Source organism: Lontra canadensis, unplaced genomic scaffold (assembly GCF_010015895.1).
Source record: "Lontra canadensis isolate GAN:19392208 unplaced genomic scaffold, GSC_riverotter_1.0 scaffold125, whole genome shotgun sequence".
In the NCBI taxonomy this organism is placed as follows: Eukaryota; Metazoa; Chordata; class Mammalia; order Carnivora; family Mustelidae; genus Lontra; species Lontra canadensis.
The window spans coordinates 518,623-536,993 of NW_022631119.1; the positions used below are offsets into that span (position 1 = coordinate 518,623).

Consider the following 18,371-nt stretch of genomic DNA (forward strand, 5'->3'; position numbering starts at 1 on the left):
ATTTAAAAGAAAACGACACAGTTCTATTAAGTTCAAAATTCTTGATGAGAAGAAAAGCCTTCCGAGAACCAAATTTATATTCTATGTCAACTACGCTTCAATTTTAAAAAATAAGGAAAAGAAAATGATTAAAGAGGAAAAAAAGAAAAGAAAAAAACCTTCAGGAAAACATACTATACTCTAAGAGGGATAAAGGATCAAGTTAGGCTGAAACAATCCCTTAGGAAAACCTGAAAAGTTATCTGAGAAATTCTCCCCCTCAAGAAACGGTGAGTTCTGACAGTATCACGGGACTTCTTTCAACATTCATGGAACAGACAAGGGCCTCTGCATTCCCTTTTTTTAATTGAGGTTTTTTTTTTAAGATTTTATTTATTGATTTGACAGACAGAGATCACAAGTAGGCAGAGAGGCAGGCAGAGAGAGAGAGGAGGAAGCAGGCTCCCCGCTGAGCAGAGAGCCCGATGCGGGGCTCGATCCCAGGGGACCCTGAGATCATGACCTGAGCCGAAGGCAGAGGCTTTAACCCACTGAGCCACCCAGGGTGCCCCTTAATTGAGTTTTTTATTTTAGTTCCAGCATAGCTAACATCTGATGTTATATTAGTTTCAGTTTTCATTCAGCAATCCTATGATGATAGTGCTCATCACGAGCGCCCTCCTTAATCTTCATTCCCTAGTTCTCCTGTCCCCCCCCAACCCCGTCCCCTCTGGTAACCATCCACTTGTTCTCTGTAGTTAAGAGTCTCTCTCTCTCTCTCTCTCTCTCTTTTTTCCCTTTGCTTGTTTGTTTTGTGTCTTAAATTCCACTTGGGAGCGAGATCATATGGTGTTTATCTTTCTCTGGCTGACTTATTTTGCTTAGCATTATACTCTCTAGACCCACCATGTTGTTGCAAAGTCCCTCTGCTTTCTAAACTGTTCTAGAAAACAGAGAAATGTAGAGAACTTCTCAAATTGCAATCTCAAAAACGCTGATCTCAAAATATGGCATAGGGTTAAAAAAAAAATGCATAGCTCAAGCCCCTGTTTTGAATCTTTATAAAATGCTAGTAAAAGAGTAACCACAAAACCATCATGATGCTGCTCCCTGGTCCAGACACTGTCCTCCTAACCACCCTATGAAGGGCTCTTATCATCCTCCCCCCAGATGGGGAAATGGAGGCACAGGAAGTGGCAGGACTGGAACTCAGATGCAGGACACGCCAGTCTCTAGAGCCCATGCTCTAACCACCGCTGTACACTGCCTCCCCATTCCAGACCTGCGGTGCGTCGTGGTAGAGATCCGTCACGATGGAGTACCATATGTGCCAGGGATGCCACACCAGCTCCACAACAGAAAGTCTCTGCGTCAAATTCACCTAAGATGCTCCTAGGGCCCGATCTTGGTATCTGATGTCACGCTCTGGTAAAAGGAACCAGGGCTCCCTGCAGGAACGGCTCATTCAGGGGCTGCAGTGGGGAACATACAAACTGAGCTGGGAGTGGCTTGCTGTGCCGTAAAGCAGGACGGCGCTCAAGAAGCGAAATGATCGGTGTGTGTGTGTGTGTGTGTGTGTGTGACCAAGGGACACAGGAGCCAAATGACGGAGCCTCCGATGACCAAAGAGAGAATGACATGAGCAAGAAAATCAATTATACTGGACTATAACTCAAAGTATAAAGTAAGCACCTATGGGTCTGTGCAAGTGTAAGTAAATAAGTGATTGAAGAAATACGTGAATGGGGAAGAAGAGATAAATCCCCAAAACAGCAGAATCATAGTGTATAAAGATACCCCGCCACCCAGGGGACAGAACATAACTCCCAGCTCCTTAGGCGTGGGCGGGCCGTGACTTCCTTCAGAGAGTACAGCTCGGGAAGTTGGGAAAGAGCAACTTTCCAGTGGAGAAACTTGACAAACTGCCTCAGGGAGGTGGATCAAGGTCAACACCAGTGGTGAGATTCACAGCACGTAGCCCTGATATGATGGGGTGCAAGCGACGTGCTACCTCTGTGGTCTTGCTCCCACTGAGCCGTGACCCCCATCTAAACTCTGAGAAAAAGATCGGAAAAACTAAAACGGAAGGACCTTGTACAAAATTATCTGACCAGTCCGCCTCCAAACTGTTAAGGTCATCAAAAGTAAGGAAGTCTGAGAAACTGTCACAGCCCAGAGCAGCCTAAGGACACAGGACAGCTAAACACAGTGGGGGGTCCTGGGTGGGATCCTGGAACAGATGATTATCAGGTAAAAGGGAAGGAAACTGGAATAAAGCGTGGACTTCGGGTAATAACAATAATAATGTGTCAATATTGCTCGTGAGCTGTGACAAACGTGCCACAGTCATGTTAACGGTGGGAGTCGGGGCTGGGGTAGGTGTCAGCTAGCTCAGATTCCTGGAACTTTTCTGTGATCCAGAATGGTTAACAAAATTAGAAGTTGATCAATTGCCTGAAATACATCCGCACAAAAGGCCAAGGGAGATGCCAAAAAAGTACCTGACAGTATTCAACATCCTTTCCTGATAAAATCTCCCGGTAAGCCAAGGAGAAAACACTACTTCCTGAAATTGATGATACATATTTATCATAAGTCAGAATCGGGTTCAATGGTCAAATACTGCAGGAAAATCCATAAAGATGCCCGCTGTCAGCCCTGGTTCTTACTGGGATTCTCAGGGGGGCAATTCCCCAGCATTTGAAAAGGAACTGCCTATGTCCCTTGGCTTTGTCCCCAAATGCCGTTTATTAGGACTGCATCAACCAGACTGCATATTTCCAGGAAGCCTTTGCCTCTGATTCTTTGTCCACCCTTCAGGCTGGATACCAGGCTGCGCTGTGCCCTAAATGTACCCATTTTCCAGTTATTCTTTTTTTTTTTAAAGATTTTATTTATTTGACAGAGATCGCAAGTAGGAAGAGAGGCAGGCAGAGAGAGAGGAGGAAGCAGCCTCCCTGCTGAGCAGAGATCCTGATGTGGGGCTCGATCCCAGAACTCTGGGATCATGACCCAAGCCGAAGGCAGAGGCTTTAACCCACTGAGCCACCCAGGCGCCCCTCCAGTTATTCTTACAGGCAAAATGAGCCACCCTGGCTTTAAGCCTCAGAGCCCTACACCCCTTTCAGACACAGGCTCTGCTGAACCACACAGAGAGAGCTACTCCCCTCTGTCACGTCAGGTCGTGTGCACAGAGCAGGCTCGGGTGGCGTAGGGGATGTGCCCTGTCCAGTAAGGGACGGTCCAGGAGGAGGCACGGCAGGCTCTGAACACCGAGGAATCATCTTTCCCAGGTGGCCCTGGCTCTCGGAAAGGGCTCAGCTCACTGAGGTGCGGCCGGCTGGATGTGGTGTTCATGGGCTGCCTTCCTGAGGGGGAGCCAAAAGAAGAGGGTTTCCTGACCCCTCTCGTGGTAGGCCGTGTGTGGCCGGCCTCCGACAGCCGAGGAAGCGCTGGCAGGAAACCCGCATCAGCCTCACAACACAAGGCAAAGAGCAGGCTCTGCCACACCCGGACCTGGGGTCTCAGCGGGCCCTTTTGATCAAGCCACACTGTGGCTTCATCTCTCAAGGTGGCCAACAGACAGAGGATGTCTGCGGAGGGGAAAGGACACTGCCCATGGCAGTGACCAGGCCCAAGGAGAAGGCCCATCATGTCCATTCTCACCCGTGGAGCTCAGGGTCAGAGGCTGTCTGGACCCACCCCTGCCCCAAAGGCCCCAAGCAAAACTCCAGTGCCTTCATCGGGTAAGGTAAACTGAGGGTGGCCTCACTGATGCCTAGGCCGAGGGCACACTAGGTCAGACCACTCCCAGGTGACTGAAAGCCACACATCTTTAGAACCTCCTGGAAGGACGAAAATATGGGCCTTTTGGTGACATCCGTCACCATCCTCTGCATGCCCCATGAGAGGCATGGCCAGAGCCATACAGGGTCATGTCTCACCACCACGCCCAGCATGCCAGGCAGGGAGAGCCCTGGGCAAGACCCAGAGCCAGAGGGGGGCACGCCAGCCCAGGCTCCTGAGGGATGGGCCATAGGTGATTACAGCGCACCAGGGAGGGATAGACAAAGGGAGCGAATCTGGGAAGGGTCAGTGGTCTCCCGAGACCTGGAAATGCAGCCCCCATAGATGTATGGGGAAGCCAGTCCCATCATCTGGGGGCCGGGGGACCTGGGGGAACTGTGGGGGAGCTGGGAGCAAGGGATGAGCTCAGGGGTCAACTGTGTCGGGTGAGGCCGAGAGCTTGTGTTGGGGGACGGGACAGGAAAAAGCAGCTCGTCTGTGTCAGTGGCCTGTGCTTTCTATAGCCATAATCTCCACAAGGCAGTAGGCTTGTGTTGTGGGGTTTCCTATAAACTCTCCCATCTTCCAGTTATCCTCACTGGACTGAAATGTTTTAATCCTCAAAAAATATTTTTAAAAATGGCTTTAACAACATAGCAAGGGTTTTGCAACTTGTTCCCTGGGATGGAAAGATCATCTACCTGACCCCACAGCCCACAGCTTACATGGTGTGCGCGTGTGTGTGTGGGTGTGAGTGTGTATATGGTATGTGAGTGCTGTGTGTGTAGGTGTGGTGTGTGCATGTGTGGAATATAGCTCTATGGTATGTGAGTGTGGTACGTGGTAGGTGTGTCTCCAAGTGTGTGTTGTGTGTGTACAGTACATGTGGGGTATATGGTGGTGCATACAGGCAGTGTATGATGTGTGTGGTGTGTGCATGGTATTGTGTGTCCATGTGGTGTGTGAGTTCATGGGGTGTGCATTTAAATGGTATATGTGTATGCATGGTATGTGTGTTATGTCAGTGGGCAGTGTCTGTGGTGTGTGTGTGTGTAGCATCAGTGGAAGGTGTCTCTGTGGTGTGTGTGGGTATTTGTGTGTAGTATGTGGTATGTCTATAGGGTGTGTGTGTGTGTGTGGTAAGTCTTCAGGGTATCTGTGTGCATATGTCTATGGTGTGTCTATGGGAGCATATGTCTGTGGGGGTGGGGGTGTGTGTATGTGGTATGTCTGTGGGGTTGTGTGTATGCGTGCAGTGTCTGTGGTATGTGTGGGTGTGCGGTGTCTCTCTGTGTATGTGTGTAGTGTCAGTGCAGTCAAATGCTCTACCACTGAGCTATACCCCCATGTGTGGTGTCAGTGGACAGTGTGTGTGTGTGTGCAGCGTCATGGTATCTGTGTGTGTCTGTGGTGTGTGTGGGTGTGCAGTGTCTCTCCGTGTGTGTACGTGTGTGGTGTCAGTGGACAGTGTGTGTGTGTGTGTGTGTGTGTGCAGCGTCATGGTATCTATGTGTGTCTGTGGTGTTTGTGGGTGTGCAGTGTCTCTGTGTGTGTGTATGTGTGTAGTGTCAGTGGACAGTGTGTGTGTGTGTGCACACGCATGCACAGCATCAGTGGTATCTGTGTGTGTCTGTGGTGTGTGTGGGTGTGCAGTGTCTCTGTGTGTATGTACCTGTGTGGTGTCAGTGGACAGCATGTGTGTGTTTGTGTGTGCAGTGTCAGCGGTATCTGTGTGTGTCTATGGCGTGTATGGGTGTGTGGTATCTCTGTGTGTGTGTACGTGTGTGGTGTCAGTGGATAGTGTGTGTGCACACACATGCGTGGGCACTCAGGGTCAGGGGAGAAGACCCCACCCCCTGGGCCCTCGAGCGGCCCGCCCCCAGCCCTGACTCAGTGGGCACACCACACACCCAGGAGGTGCATCGCTCCATCCAGCCAGAGGGCAGGAAAGGCAACAGGCCCTGCACGCAGCATAGCTGGGCGAGCGCTTTGCTCATGCAGGACTGGAAGAGAACGGGAGGCCACCAGTGTGGGCCAGTGTGGGCCGCTGCCTGGGACAGAGCAGCACAGTAGAGAGAGAGGGGGAAGCAGGCTCCCCGCTGAGCAGAGAGCCCAATGCGGGCCTTGATCCCAGGACCCTGAGATCATGATCTGAGCCAAAGGCAGAGGCTTAACCCACTGAGCCACCCAGGCACCCCTCTTTTTTCTTTCAACATGCCCTCAAGAGTGTACAACAAGCCTTTGATAATAAAACAACAAAAAACCCCGAGGCTTAGGACTAGAGTCTGAGCACTGCTGCCTTGATGTTGTGCCCTTTTTTTGAGAAAAATCAGCCCCATCTCGGCCTCTTGTCCTCTGCTCCCATCCTGCCTCATCCGGACACACAGGAGTCCCTGCTCTCCTTGCCCTGTGTCCCCCTGGGGGGCTGGTGCCAGCTGTGCTCCTGGCAGAACACCCAGTAGGTTCTAGAGATGCTCTTTTGACCCCCCTGGGTCAGCAGCCTGCAGAGGAGTCTGGCCGTCCTGGGCCTTCCCGGGCATTGGTCCAGCCTGCGTGACAAGGGTCACAGCCCACGGGAAACAACACCAGCTCTAGAGGAGACTTTATACTCCCCACCTAGTTAAGAAAAGAATTCTAAAAGCTCATGGCAGCATAGAGGACAGCAAAAAATAGCTCAGGACATTTCCCTCTGTCTCCCATCCATCCAGCCAACCCACAGACACGTACTTCTTGACTCCAACCGTGGGGCAGACACTGTACATAAAGGAGATATGACTTCAAGAAGCCTCCAGCCTCCCAAGGACGCAGACCACAGAACTGTGTCACAGAGCCACCCGGGCAGTGACAGAGAAACTCGCCCATGGGGAGGAAAGCTCAGGACAGAGAAGTCAGCCCCCTGCTCACCACTGCCGTTGTCCTGCGGGCTTCAGCTGGCCCTGGCCATAGGGAGCGCCCTTGTCAAATCTGGCCAGGTACACCCCAAGATGTCCCAGAACAACCATCTTCCCACTGCCTTTGGAGGTGACACTGTCTGCTCCCCAGGTCACCCTGCCCACCTGTCCTTCAGGAACAGACTCCGTTTTTGTTCTCATCTTCTCTGCCTCAGCTTTTCCTCAGCGCCGTCCACAACCTCCAAGCATGCACCCCAGGAAGGTTCCTGCTTTCCTTGCGTACCTCCTACAGCCAGCCATGGGAGGCAGGGCATACAGGAGGCGCACAACAGTACACACACCCGTCAAGCCAAAGTAACGCCCTTCGGCACCCTCAGGGTGGCCCTGGCGTGAGATTCAGTCTCGATTCTCCTGATCCACAGAGGAGGCAGCCGTGGGACCAGGGGATGGAGGGCGGGGGGCGCTGAGCGGTTTGAAGACTAAGGGATTATGTCCCCACAGCTCAGCGAAACAAAGACCCCTTCGTGCGACAGGACAGCTCAATGTGTAGGCTCTGGATCCCACACAGAGAGACTGGCGTGGACTGGGCATCGACAAGGTTAAGGAATTACTGTTAATTTGGTTAGAAGTGAGGATGACGTGGTGGGTTTGTAAAGGGCGAGCCTCCTTGACTAAGGCGCCTGCTGCCAGTCTGACAGCTGAACCAACACGACATCTGGGGCTTGGTTTTAAATATGATGACAAAACAAGATGAAGTGAAAACCCTGGTGGGGACTTCGAGATTCATTATCCTGTCCTTTTTTCTTTTTGTGGGGGGGTGGTGGATATTTGAAATTTCTCATTAAAAGAGAAAAAAAACCTCCATGCCCTGGATGGGGGAGTAGGGAGCTGGCGGTGGGGCTCCGAGAGCCCCTGCTCAGAGCTCACACTCAGGCCTGGCTGGGCAACAGCGGTGGCGGGCTCAGGCTCTGGACCCCGGGATGGGAGGGTAGCTCCTGCCCCTCCCAGGAACCGGCTTTAGAGCTAGGCTGCTGGCAGCTGAGGATACAAGGCCACCGGCGCGCAGGGGACGGCAGGGCTCCACTCTGGGGCAAGCTAGCCCTGCTCTAATTTCTGGGTTATTTTTGTGTGAGGCACCTGCTATGGGCCAGTTCAGCTGGGAAGAGATGTGTGGGGCAGTGCCTATCTGGGGGTCTGCTACCTGGCCCACCTCTCAGGTAGCCCCCGCATAACTCCCTCTGTCCCAGATCCTGGTGGGGGACAAGGACCCTGGGACTATCAGAGCAGCAGACCATGTAAAGGCAGAGGCGGGGACAGCTGTGTGTTCCTGTCCCCATCCTCCTCCAGAGTGACAGAGCTGGGTCCCTGACAAAGCTCTTGTTCCATGCCCCCTCCCGGGACACCACAGCAACAAGGGCCCTCGAGGCCATGTTAACCTCTTTCTACGCAGGGTAAGAGGACAGAAAGACAGAGGCCCTCTGTTCCAGACTCCTTTCAGGGTTAGACTTTGAAAGAGATGCTCTCCCCAAGCCACATGATGGTAAACATTACGCCCACTGTGCCCATGACCGACTCTGACCCTGCACCTTGCCCTCACCCCACACTGACACCGTGGGCAGGCCAGAAAGGCTGGGAGGGGCACGTGGGGCAGAGCGGTCCCTCAGGGCACCCAGGTGGGCTCTGCAAAGTGGGGGAGGGGGGCAGCACCAAGCTCCTACAAGGCCAGGTAGGAAGGGGCAGCCCAGAACAGGGGTGGTGGTGAAGGGAAAAGTTTTTTTTTTCTGTACACACGACACTCTGACACCAAGCATGTGGGTTTTCCAAACCAAGCAATGTTCCAATCCTCTGTGGTCACCAACCGGCCATCCTACAATTTAATTCTGACGCTAACTGCCCGAGTTAGCACAGACCTCAAGGTTAAGGGCTCCGTACTTACGACTGACTCGTTATAAATTGGGGGTTTCCATGATCCCTTCCTTGGGTTTATAATCTGCTTGAGTGGCTCACACAACTCGGGAAAGTGCTTTACTTACTATTACCACTTTATCAGAAAGGACACAACTCAAGAAAAGCCAAACAGAAGAGAGATGAGATGCGCAGGGCAAGGTACAGGGGAAGGGACGGAGAGCCTCTAGGCCCTGCCCCCAGGCCCACCACCCTCCCAGCACTCCCACTGCTTACGGTTTCTATGGAGGTTCCCTTCTGCAGGCACAGCTGAGCAAGTCAGTGCTCAGAACTCCCCCTCTGTCCACTCTCCCCTCCCCCTGGAGTTCAAGGGCAGGGCTGAGAGTCCCAACCCCCAGTCTCTAGCAACCAGCCCCCACCTTCTAAGAGTCACTCAGGTGCAAGTGAAAGGGCCTTATTGTGAATAAAGACACTTTCACCGAAGGGTTCTAGAAGCTCTGTGCCAGGAACTGGGGGCAGAGACCAAATGTGCATTTCTTAGTACTGGCAGCCTCTTCTGCGTGGTCTCCTCCGCAGAGCTTCCAGATGGTGCGGTCACTGCGGGGAGATGCTGGACTGGGGATCTCCTGCCCCAGGACCTGGGTGGGAGGTGAGCCACTGGGGCAATTTGGGTGTGACCCCAGGGCTTCCTCAGGCCACAGGCAGCACGTGCTGAGCCCTGGGCCCCGGAGTCGAGTGGGGCTGAGGAGCTGACCGGGCCCCACCCGTTGTGGCTGGGCCACCCCAGGAAGTTCTGGAGGTGGCAGACGGGCAGCGGCTCGCTGTGAGCCTGATTAGAGCCGGAGGACAATGGAGTTCTCCAGAAAGCTTTACGAGCCACTTAACCATTCCTCGACCTGGCCGTCCAAGCACAGCCGACCTAACGGCGATGTCCACACATAAAAATGGCATGCTGTATCACCAGCGGCCTTCGGAGTCCCGACAGGAGCTATTTGGTAACGTTTCCCGCAAATTGCAGAAACAAAGTCCAAGCGTGGAATGATGGGGCACTAAACCATCCCAACAAGTCATCAGAGGCCATTACCGTCAAACACTCTGCCCAGAGCCAGGGAGGTGGCCACAGTCCGGAGACAGACGCCCCGCTCCTGTCGCCAAGCCCTGCTCACGGTCCCCGCTCTGCCCCATGGCGCCCATCCAGTCCCCGCTCTGGGGACGTCGATGACTATTTTTCACATTTTAATCATTACCCAGAGAAACACAGCAGCTTACCTCTCCATCTCATATTCCTTCATTCCCACTTTTACGGCCTTCATTACCTGGAGGATGGATATTAAGCAAAGACATTTGTATTAAGGAGATAAGTAACACTGCCTTATAAATAATGTATATAGCAGGTTTTCAAAAGAAACTCTTCTTTAAAAAAAAAAAAAAAAGGAATGGTCTGGGCGTGCGGAGGTGCAGACACGGGACAAATTCGAACTGTTTTAAAGCTCCAGGAGCCACACGGTTCACTTAAACCATGCCAGAGCGCTTCCACTTGGGGGCTCATGAGCACCCGGCAGCAAGCCACAGGGTGGGCTCAGGCAGTGGCCAAGATTTCACCAAGATGTCTGGTGAATCCTTAATGCTCGGGAAGCAATGCCTAGCCTAAAAGGTTTCCTTTGTTTGGCTGTCGCTGAACACGCAGAAGATGAACTCATGCAAGATACCGTGGCCCACCCATGAGCCTTGTCTGTCTCCCTGCGACTGTCACTTGTGCCGGCACCTGGCTGCCCCAGTCACCCTAGGCGTCCTGCAGGAATACACCTCCTTGTCTGCTCTTCCCCTCAGGTGAAGTGGGGTGGTTTGGGGAAGAGCTGCCTGACAGAGGCTGTTTTTGGAAAACAGAGGGCAGTGATCACTGTGCTTGAATCACAGGTAAGGACGGGAGATCATTTAAAAGGAGCTAGAACCACCTGAGTGCCAGGAAGGAGAACCCCACACTCCGGGAAGCGGGGAACTCTTGCTGGGGAATGTCCCGAGGGTGGGTGCCTTTGGGGGAGGGGCTAGGGCAGAGCCTCTGCTGTCTCTGTCCTGCCCCCACTGGGGAAGAGAAAAGAGCCACCACCTGCTGCCTGTTCACATGGCCCTCGGGACTGGAGCTGCCGCGGGACCATCCATCTCAACGAGGCCCTCCCGCCCCACTCAGAGCCCTGCTGCCTGCCCAGCCCAGCTACGACAGCGCCCAGCTTACCTCCCGGTGGGCCTCGCTGGAGATTTTATTGGTATAACGCAAAACCTCCAGCTCCATGTCCGTCTTAAAGACCCGGCTTTAGAGAGAAGAACAAAGTGGCAAGTCAGTGATGGGGGCTGGCCGGACCCCTCCCACCCACGGAGACCGCGGGGTCCACCACACTCGGTGTGGGCTGGGAAGCAGCACGGGGCCAGGTTGGGCCCAGACAGGCTACTGAGGCATGGGGGTGTGCAGTGGGGTGCTGGAAGACACCCAGATTCTGCAGCCAGACATGTCTTGCCTCACCAAGACTCAGTTTCCCCAACCATAAAATGGGGATAAAATCTACCTAGCGAAGCTGTTGGACCCGAATCTAGTGTGCCGACTCTCAGGGCTCTGCCTGGTAGGCTGAAAAGGTCTACTCCTCCCCACCCCACCCACCTGCTCTTGGGGCAGCCCAGGAATCCTCCCCCACCCCAGTCAGGCCCCCTGCAGGATCCAGGGATGGAGGTGGCAACAGTGGGTGGTGCAGCCACTTCCAGCCGTGAGTGCAGGAAAGAATGTGGAAAACAGCCAGTCTGCAGAGAGGAGGAGACTAAGAACAGGCAAGAGGAGCGGGGGGGCGGGGGGGGGGGGGCTGCGTGGGGGAGGCAGGCGCAACCCAGACGCCCTGCTCTCCTTCGAGACTCCACTGTGCCTCCTGTAGCTGGATTGTGATGGGTCCTGGGGGCCCCCATAATGAATTCATGTTAATTTGCCCAAATGTGGTTAGGTCTCTGGTCTTGGCGATCAACCTCATTGCCAAGTACGACTCAGCTAGAGAAGCTACGTAAATATTCATTTTCAACCTCCACTTCAGATAAGCAACTCCAGGGCATGGGCATTTCAGGGGCAGCCGTGACCGGTCATTAAGGGTCCAGTGTCCTTGGCGCATGCCCTGTGGCCAGCTCTGCTTCCCTTACACAAGATGGCATGCCTTCGCCAACGCTCCCACACAGCCTCTCCCTCTCGCGAAGGGAACACACTCGTGCACCCTGCAGATCCGCAAAGCCAGTGTCTGACGATGGCAGGCCAGCACGCCCCCCCACCCCCGTTCACTGTCTCCTCCAGCCGCTGTCTGCATCCTGAAGGCTGACCAAGGCCAAGGATGGCAGCGAACCTCTGGGGATTTTGCAGAAGCAGCCTGAGCCAGCCGCTGACTCACACCGTCTCCATGGTACCATCCAGCTGGGACAGCCAGCCATCTGTCACAGGGAAGTGACGGAGGCATCTTACAGTACCGTGACGCCCTTCTAAGACCGTAAAACCTTCTGGGGAATGTGGAAAAGATAAACCCGTCAGCCTAGGGAGACTTTTTCCACATGAACAGCCTTTCTTTCCGGAGGAAGCAGACCCTGAAGCCTGACACTGGGCTCTCTGTCATCAGAAGGTGTCTCTGATTCCCCACCAGGGGGCTGGGAGCAATCCCACCAGCAGAACAGGAAGCTGCTTCCCGGGCCCTGGAGGGGAGGGTGCAAAGCCTGGGCAGGACTGGGATGAGCAGCTCAGCTCCTGAGGTCCAAATCCACTCACAGGATAACCAAGCAGCCCCCAGGGCTTCGCTCCCCACTGCCACCTGCTCCGCCCGGCCCGAGCCCCTGGTAAGCAGAGAGTGGGTCACTGTTCTCAAATGCAGTGATGGCCAGAGTAACAACACAGGGGAGCCAGGCCCAGGCTGTGCCCACCCCCAGCCCTCTGCCCCCCTATTCCACTCAGATCCCTGGTTTGTCCTGCCAACATTTCAGACCCCTAGGCCCTATGCCACACAGCTACACGGGCTGGGCCAAACCCCCACGAGGGATGAGCCAGAACCTGTGCCCACTGCAAGCATGATCCAGGGCCACAAGGGTCACAGGCAAATCTTTGACTGGGCGGATGGTACAGCAAGTTCCCAGTCACCAGCCCCACCGGCCTCGACACCGTCCCAGCTCTGCCATGAGCTTCAAGGGGACACGCAGGGCCGGAGGGCTCCTCTCAGCTTTATCTCCCTAAGATCTCTCCCCTCCCTGGGCCTCCTCCCCTTCTCAGCAGACGAATGAGCTCATCTCTATCCCCTCCTCTCCGAACTCCTAAGCCTTCCCCTCCGCATTCGTGTTACAAGGGAAGGGGCAGACCAGGCTCTGCACCGGGGCTTGGACCCCACGCGGCCCCTATTACTGGGAGCTCCATGACCACCCACTTACCTCTTCCTCCTCCACCAGGCAAGCTCTACCTCCCACTGCTCTGCCACATTTCTGGAAGGCAAACCATTACCATCTCTGCTTTGTGAGGAGAACAAGAGCTGCTTTTGTGTTTTATCTCAAACCTCTCGTCCATCTCATCCCCCACCACTTCTCCCTCAGCCTACCACTGCCCCCCGGCCTGCCAGCCCCCCTCTCACCAACATGTGGGAGCAGGACCCTCGGCTGCCAAGTCCAGAGGCATTCTGGGACTGCCAAGAAGCAGCACGGGGAGCCCTGCATCATCTGGCCCCGTCTCCCTTTCCTGCTCCTGTTTCCTGCTCCCGAACCCCAGTCACTGGCACAAGCCGCTCCGCTGTACCCGCACCTGCATGCCCCCCAGGCTCTCCAGCTCAGTGTGACCCCAACTCCCCCATCTCACCCCACAGCTCCGCCGCACCCGTGCTGCTTCAGACAGACACCTGCGCACCCTCCCAGACACCTCCCTGTCATCCATCTGTTGCTCCCACATCCAAGCGAGGACCAAGGGCTCCAATTCTACCTCCACAACCTCTCTCAGACCCTCAGTTTCTCTCCATCCGGCCCCCACTGCCTCCAGCCTGGACAGCTCTCCGGCCTCTTCTTGCCTGCAGGCCTCTGTGCTCACTGGCAGTGGCCGGGGATCTTTAGGAAACGCAAATGCGACCAGGCTTTTTCTTGCTTAAAAGCTTTGGGGGCCTCTAAATGTCCTCCAGTTGGAGTTAAAACTACTCACGAGCCTTTCCATGCCTGTCTCCACCACCTACCTCTTCTGCTCACCCCCTTTCACCACCAGCTCCCACCTGGACCACACCTTTCTCAAGGTGGGGGAGGAGCTCCCCAAAGCCCCTTCCCTAGGTTTCCAGGGCAATCTATAGGAATCCTTGGAGAGCTACCATACCCGGGACTCTTACATTTAAGTCTCTTCCTAAAAAGGCTGTGGTCCTGGGGGGCAGTGTTGCTTCACCCCAAGGGCTTGGCCCAAAACAGACACGCAGGAACCAGGGTTGGAAATAGTACCTGGTCATTGCACCAAAGCTGGAAAACGCCTTACTTCCAGAAACGAGAGCTCGTGGCTCTTTTCAAAGAAGAAAAAGAGGCTTCCCCCACCCCACCCCAGGGGAGTTTGGCAGAGAGCGTGGGTTGTCGATCAGCCAGGCCTGCCCTGCATGGGACAGGGGCACAGCCTGCACAGGCTCCAGCAGCACAGACTGCCACAGCCACTGCCTCGCCCTGAGCCACACGGCTAGGAAGAGGCAGCCCCAGGACCTGAACTACAGGAGCCCACGGCACAGGCTTTCCCCATGGCCCCTCTCCACAGCGGGAGCACCCAGGTCTGCAGAGGGGCCCAGTAAATCAGGCCATTGGCTTCTCCTCCAAGGAGACTTGGTGCCCAAACCACACTCTCTTCCCATCAGAGACACCAGCACTTCCAACCAATGATGCTGAGGCCTGCTTTCCTTCCCAATTTGAATTTGTGGGAGATGACAAACCAGGCCTTTACCTGGTTTACTGAGGACTTATTTTTAAGTCATGTTAAAAAAAAAAAAATCAACCCAAACCAGGACAAATTATGCCACAAAGGCAGTTTTCCAACAAAACCGGCCTGGCCCAAATGAATCCAAGCTTTAAAGGCCCTGAGAACAGGCTCACCTGATTATCCACAGGGCCCTTGGGGTCTAAGCCTTGCCCAGTTCCCAGGCGTCCAGCTTGGCCCAGTTCTCTCCAGGACACAAGCACCAGAAACGGTTTTTACGATGACTGTAAAAAATAACAAGACTTCCTAGCATTCTGCAGTTTCTCCCTATCTTCAGGAAGGATTGACTGCCCCGACTCTGATGCGGCTATTTCTATGACTCCCAGACATGAAAAGATAAAGAAAAAGAGGATTCCACCACGGTCCAGCCTGTGCTGTCCCGGGCCCTCCAGAGCGAGGGCCACCTAGTGTCCCACTCAGCCACAGCCTCGTTTGGCCCCAGAATGTGTGGGGTTGGGGTAAGAAATACTATCTGCAAGTCTTCTGTCGCCAGGACCAGATCAAGGCCGCCTCCTCCAAGAGGCACCACAGGACCCAGGCTCGGGACAGGACAACACAGGTGCAGTTAACAGGTTGGGCTGAGAACACTCAGGCTCTTTGATGAGCAAGAAGAGGTGGCTGACATGTGCAGGCAATGCAGGCTGTCGTGCGGAGTCCCCAGGCCGGTGGCCCTGCCCGTGAGCAGGATGGGGGAGTAGGCTCCTCCACCACACGGGGCCCAGAGTCCCCTACAACAGGCCAGAAATGACAAAAACTGGACTCGGCTGAGATTTATTTACACAATCTGGTTTTTTCCCCTTCGATATGCATAGGTCACGAAGCTGCCTCTGGGCATTAAACCCAGGATTAAGACATTAATTAGCTGAGGTTTGAATGTTCCACTGATTAAAAGAGTAGCAAGACAGGATGAAGTATATCCAATATCAGTCTCTAAGCATCCAAGTGCCACCGTGGTGACCAACATCCATTTGAAGGGAGAGGAATTCCATCTCTCCCGGAGATGAATGTGCAGAGGGGCTGGTTGTGCAGGAGCCGGCGGGCAGGAAGTCAAGACCACAGGACCCCACGTCCATTCCTTCCACACCCCATGACCTGGTGCCGCAAAAGATAAAATCCCGGCACAACAGGAGGGAGAGAAAGGAAAGAGCTACTTGGAATTACTTATCGTCGGGAGGCTCAATCACTAAGTCCTCTCAAAGAAATCGGAGCCATGAAGACAATGGCGGCTTCGCTCAGCAGTGAGCTAAGTGTGCTTGAGACTTGACGTGGGCCAGACGGACACGGGCTACCACGGCGGGGCGGGGGGCCCACCTCAGCGTGCCGGCCCGGGGCCCAGCGTGCCTTCCTCTCTGTCTGATGCCCCACAGCCCACCTCCCACCTTCCGGCACGTGGTCCTTCGAGGCCTCACTCTGCCCTAGGACCTCCACTGTCCTTTCGGCTTTCTTAGGATTAAATGCCTATTCCTGAGGAGACAAAAAGCAACCTGACTGGAATACTTTTCACATACCCCCCGAGAATCTAGGTCATCATCTACGTATCTTTTCTAAATTGGGACATGTTACCCGGGACGCAGGATGCTGCCGTGTTTCTGCCCTGGAACCAGCCGCACCTCGCCATCTCCAGGGCACAGAAAAGGCAGGGAAGTAGAAACAGATATGCTACCACGCTGCCTGATTAATACACGCACGACACCTTCACTCTGTAATTAACAGCTCTAAAATCGGTGTGTGACTCAATTTAACACCGTCTCACTTAAAACCCCAGAAGGCGCACGGCGACTGGGGACGTGCTTCTGGGGCGCTTCCCGACGTACTTCCCCGGGATCCGAGGCACGGAGCTATGAAGACAGTACAGAAGTATCTCCCTTTATTTCCTAACCTAACTCCAGATCGATTTAATCACCTGCGGAATGGGAGAGAGGAACCACAGCCTAAATTATGGAAGTGAGACGCCTGCTCTCCAGCCTCAACTTTTGACCTCCACATTCGAACTGTGATACCCGGCACGAGGAGAGAAATGATCAGTTATGATCTCGTGTTTCTGGGGAGCTGTATGATTATAGAGGAATTTACAGGAAATCAAAAAGGCACTGCTCGAGCGAATGGGAAACAATAAAGCAGTCATAGAGAGGAAATGAATGACATCCAAAGAAACAACAAGGCGGGAAGCATCCTCTGTGCTGGGAGAGGCTGCTCCATGCTTCTATCAGACAGGCCCCAGGAGGAATCGCACACCCCCAGCCCAGGGGCTAACGGGGAGGTGGGGTACATGAGTGGGGGGGGACATCGAGGGGGACGAAGCTCAGTTGCACAGCCTCAGGCCCCCACCCTCACTACACCCTGGCCTCTCACAGAGCCAAGCCAGGCCCTCTGCAACACCCCTGCATGTCCCGTGGTCAAGAGAGGACCGAGAACACGGCTGAAGGTCAGGCAACACCCCCACTCCCACCCCTCCAGGGCACCCCTCAAACACACAAGAGGCAGCTCAAATCCTGGGATCACCCGCCTAGGCTCAGCTCAGCTCCTGGCTTTTTCTCAGGCAAATCCCCTCCTGTGTCTCAAGCTTCCTCATCTGTAGAATGGGGATAATCAGAGCACCTAGCTTAGAGCATAAACAAAATGCCTCTTTGAGGAAGGGGACAAGCTTCAAGTGCTTAGCACAGTGCCTTTATACACAAGCAGTCTCAAACGGCGACAGACAGGGGCGCCTGGGTGGTTCAGGCCTTGACCTCAGGTCATGATCTCTGGGTCCTGAGACTGAGGCCTGCATCGGCTCTGCACTCAGTGGGAGTCTGAGGGGATTCTCTCTCCCTCTCCCCCTCCCCACACTCACAATCACACACTCTGTCTCTCTCTCTCCCTCAAATCAATAAATCTTTTTTTTAAAACAAGCAACAGACATTGTATTAAGCTGAGTCAGCACTTGACTTCTGCTTTCATTCAAGCCTTGAGCCATCACCTATCAAGGGACAGCACTTCTGCTTCGCCCGTGAGAAAACCAAGGCTCAGCGCTATAGGCTGAAATGGGTCTCCCTCCACAACGGAAACGCTGAAGCTGAGCCTCTGATGTGCTGGTATTCAGAGCCTTGGGAGCCGAACAGGTCATGCGGGCAGAGCTCTCGTGAATGGGACTGGCAAGACTTATAAAAGAGACTCCAGAGAGCGCCCGCCTCTTCTGTCCTGTGAGGACACTGTGAGAACACGACCATCTAGGGACCAGGAAGTGGGTTGTCACCAGACATTGAATCTGCCACCACCTCGGTCTTGGATTTCCCAGGTTCTAGAACTGTAGAAGCACATTCCTGTTGTTCAGAAGCCACCCACCGTGGTAACTGTCATGGCGGCCTGAAGGGTCAAAGATACTTGGTGAAACTTCACAAACTAGGTATTACCTCATCACCACTGGCAGAAAAAACAGGCTCAGGACACTGAAGTGACTTGCTGAGGGGTACAGATTGGGGTTAGAGTTTGGATGTGCCTGAGTGGCTGGTTTTTCTTTCACCTCAGGGAGCCCCTCTCATTGGGGCCTAGATGGGAAGGAGTAATGAAAGCATACAGGACACAGGCGCCCAAAGATGTGTCAGTCAATCATAACTTGACGTCACAGAAACCCCACTCTCCCAGAAACGAGGGCCCAGCCTGCCATTCCACCCAGAACCCTTCCTTCCCTTCTTCCAAGAGGACAGAGGGCACCATGGATCTCACTTGAGAATGACTGCGGTCACTACAGAGGCCAGAACCCACACTATTAAAACACACCCTTGAGGCAGTAAAGACAATGTGACATTTCTAAAATAGTTCTACTTCCATCAAATGTCAAATTT

The 18,371-nt window shown here is 54.1% G+C and overlaps 1 protein-coding gene across 1 annotated transcript in view; it reads right to left on the minus strand.

Annotated features, from left to right (window-relative positions):
- PEPD (peptidase D) overlaps nucleotides 1-18,371 on the minus strand; it is a 109,077-nt gene that overhangs the window by 54,477 nt on the left and 36,229 nt on the right. Inside the window, exons 8-9 of the mRNA XM_032841746.1 lie at nucleotides 10,795-10,870; nucleotides 9,831-9,877 (exon numbers count right to left, since the gene is read on the minus strand). Of these exons, the coding sequence (XP_032697637.1) occupies nucleotides 9,831-9,877; nucleotides 10,795-10,870 (123 nt within the window). The remainder of the gene's footprint in view (nucleotides 1-9,830; nucleotides 9,878-10,794; nucleotides 10,871-18,371) is intronic.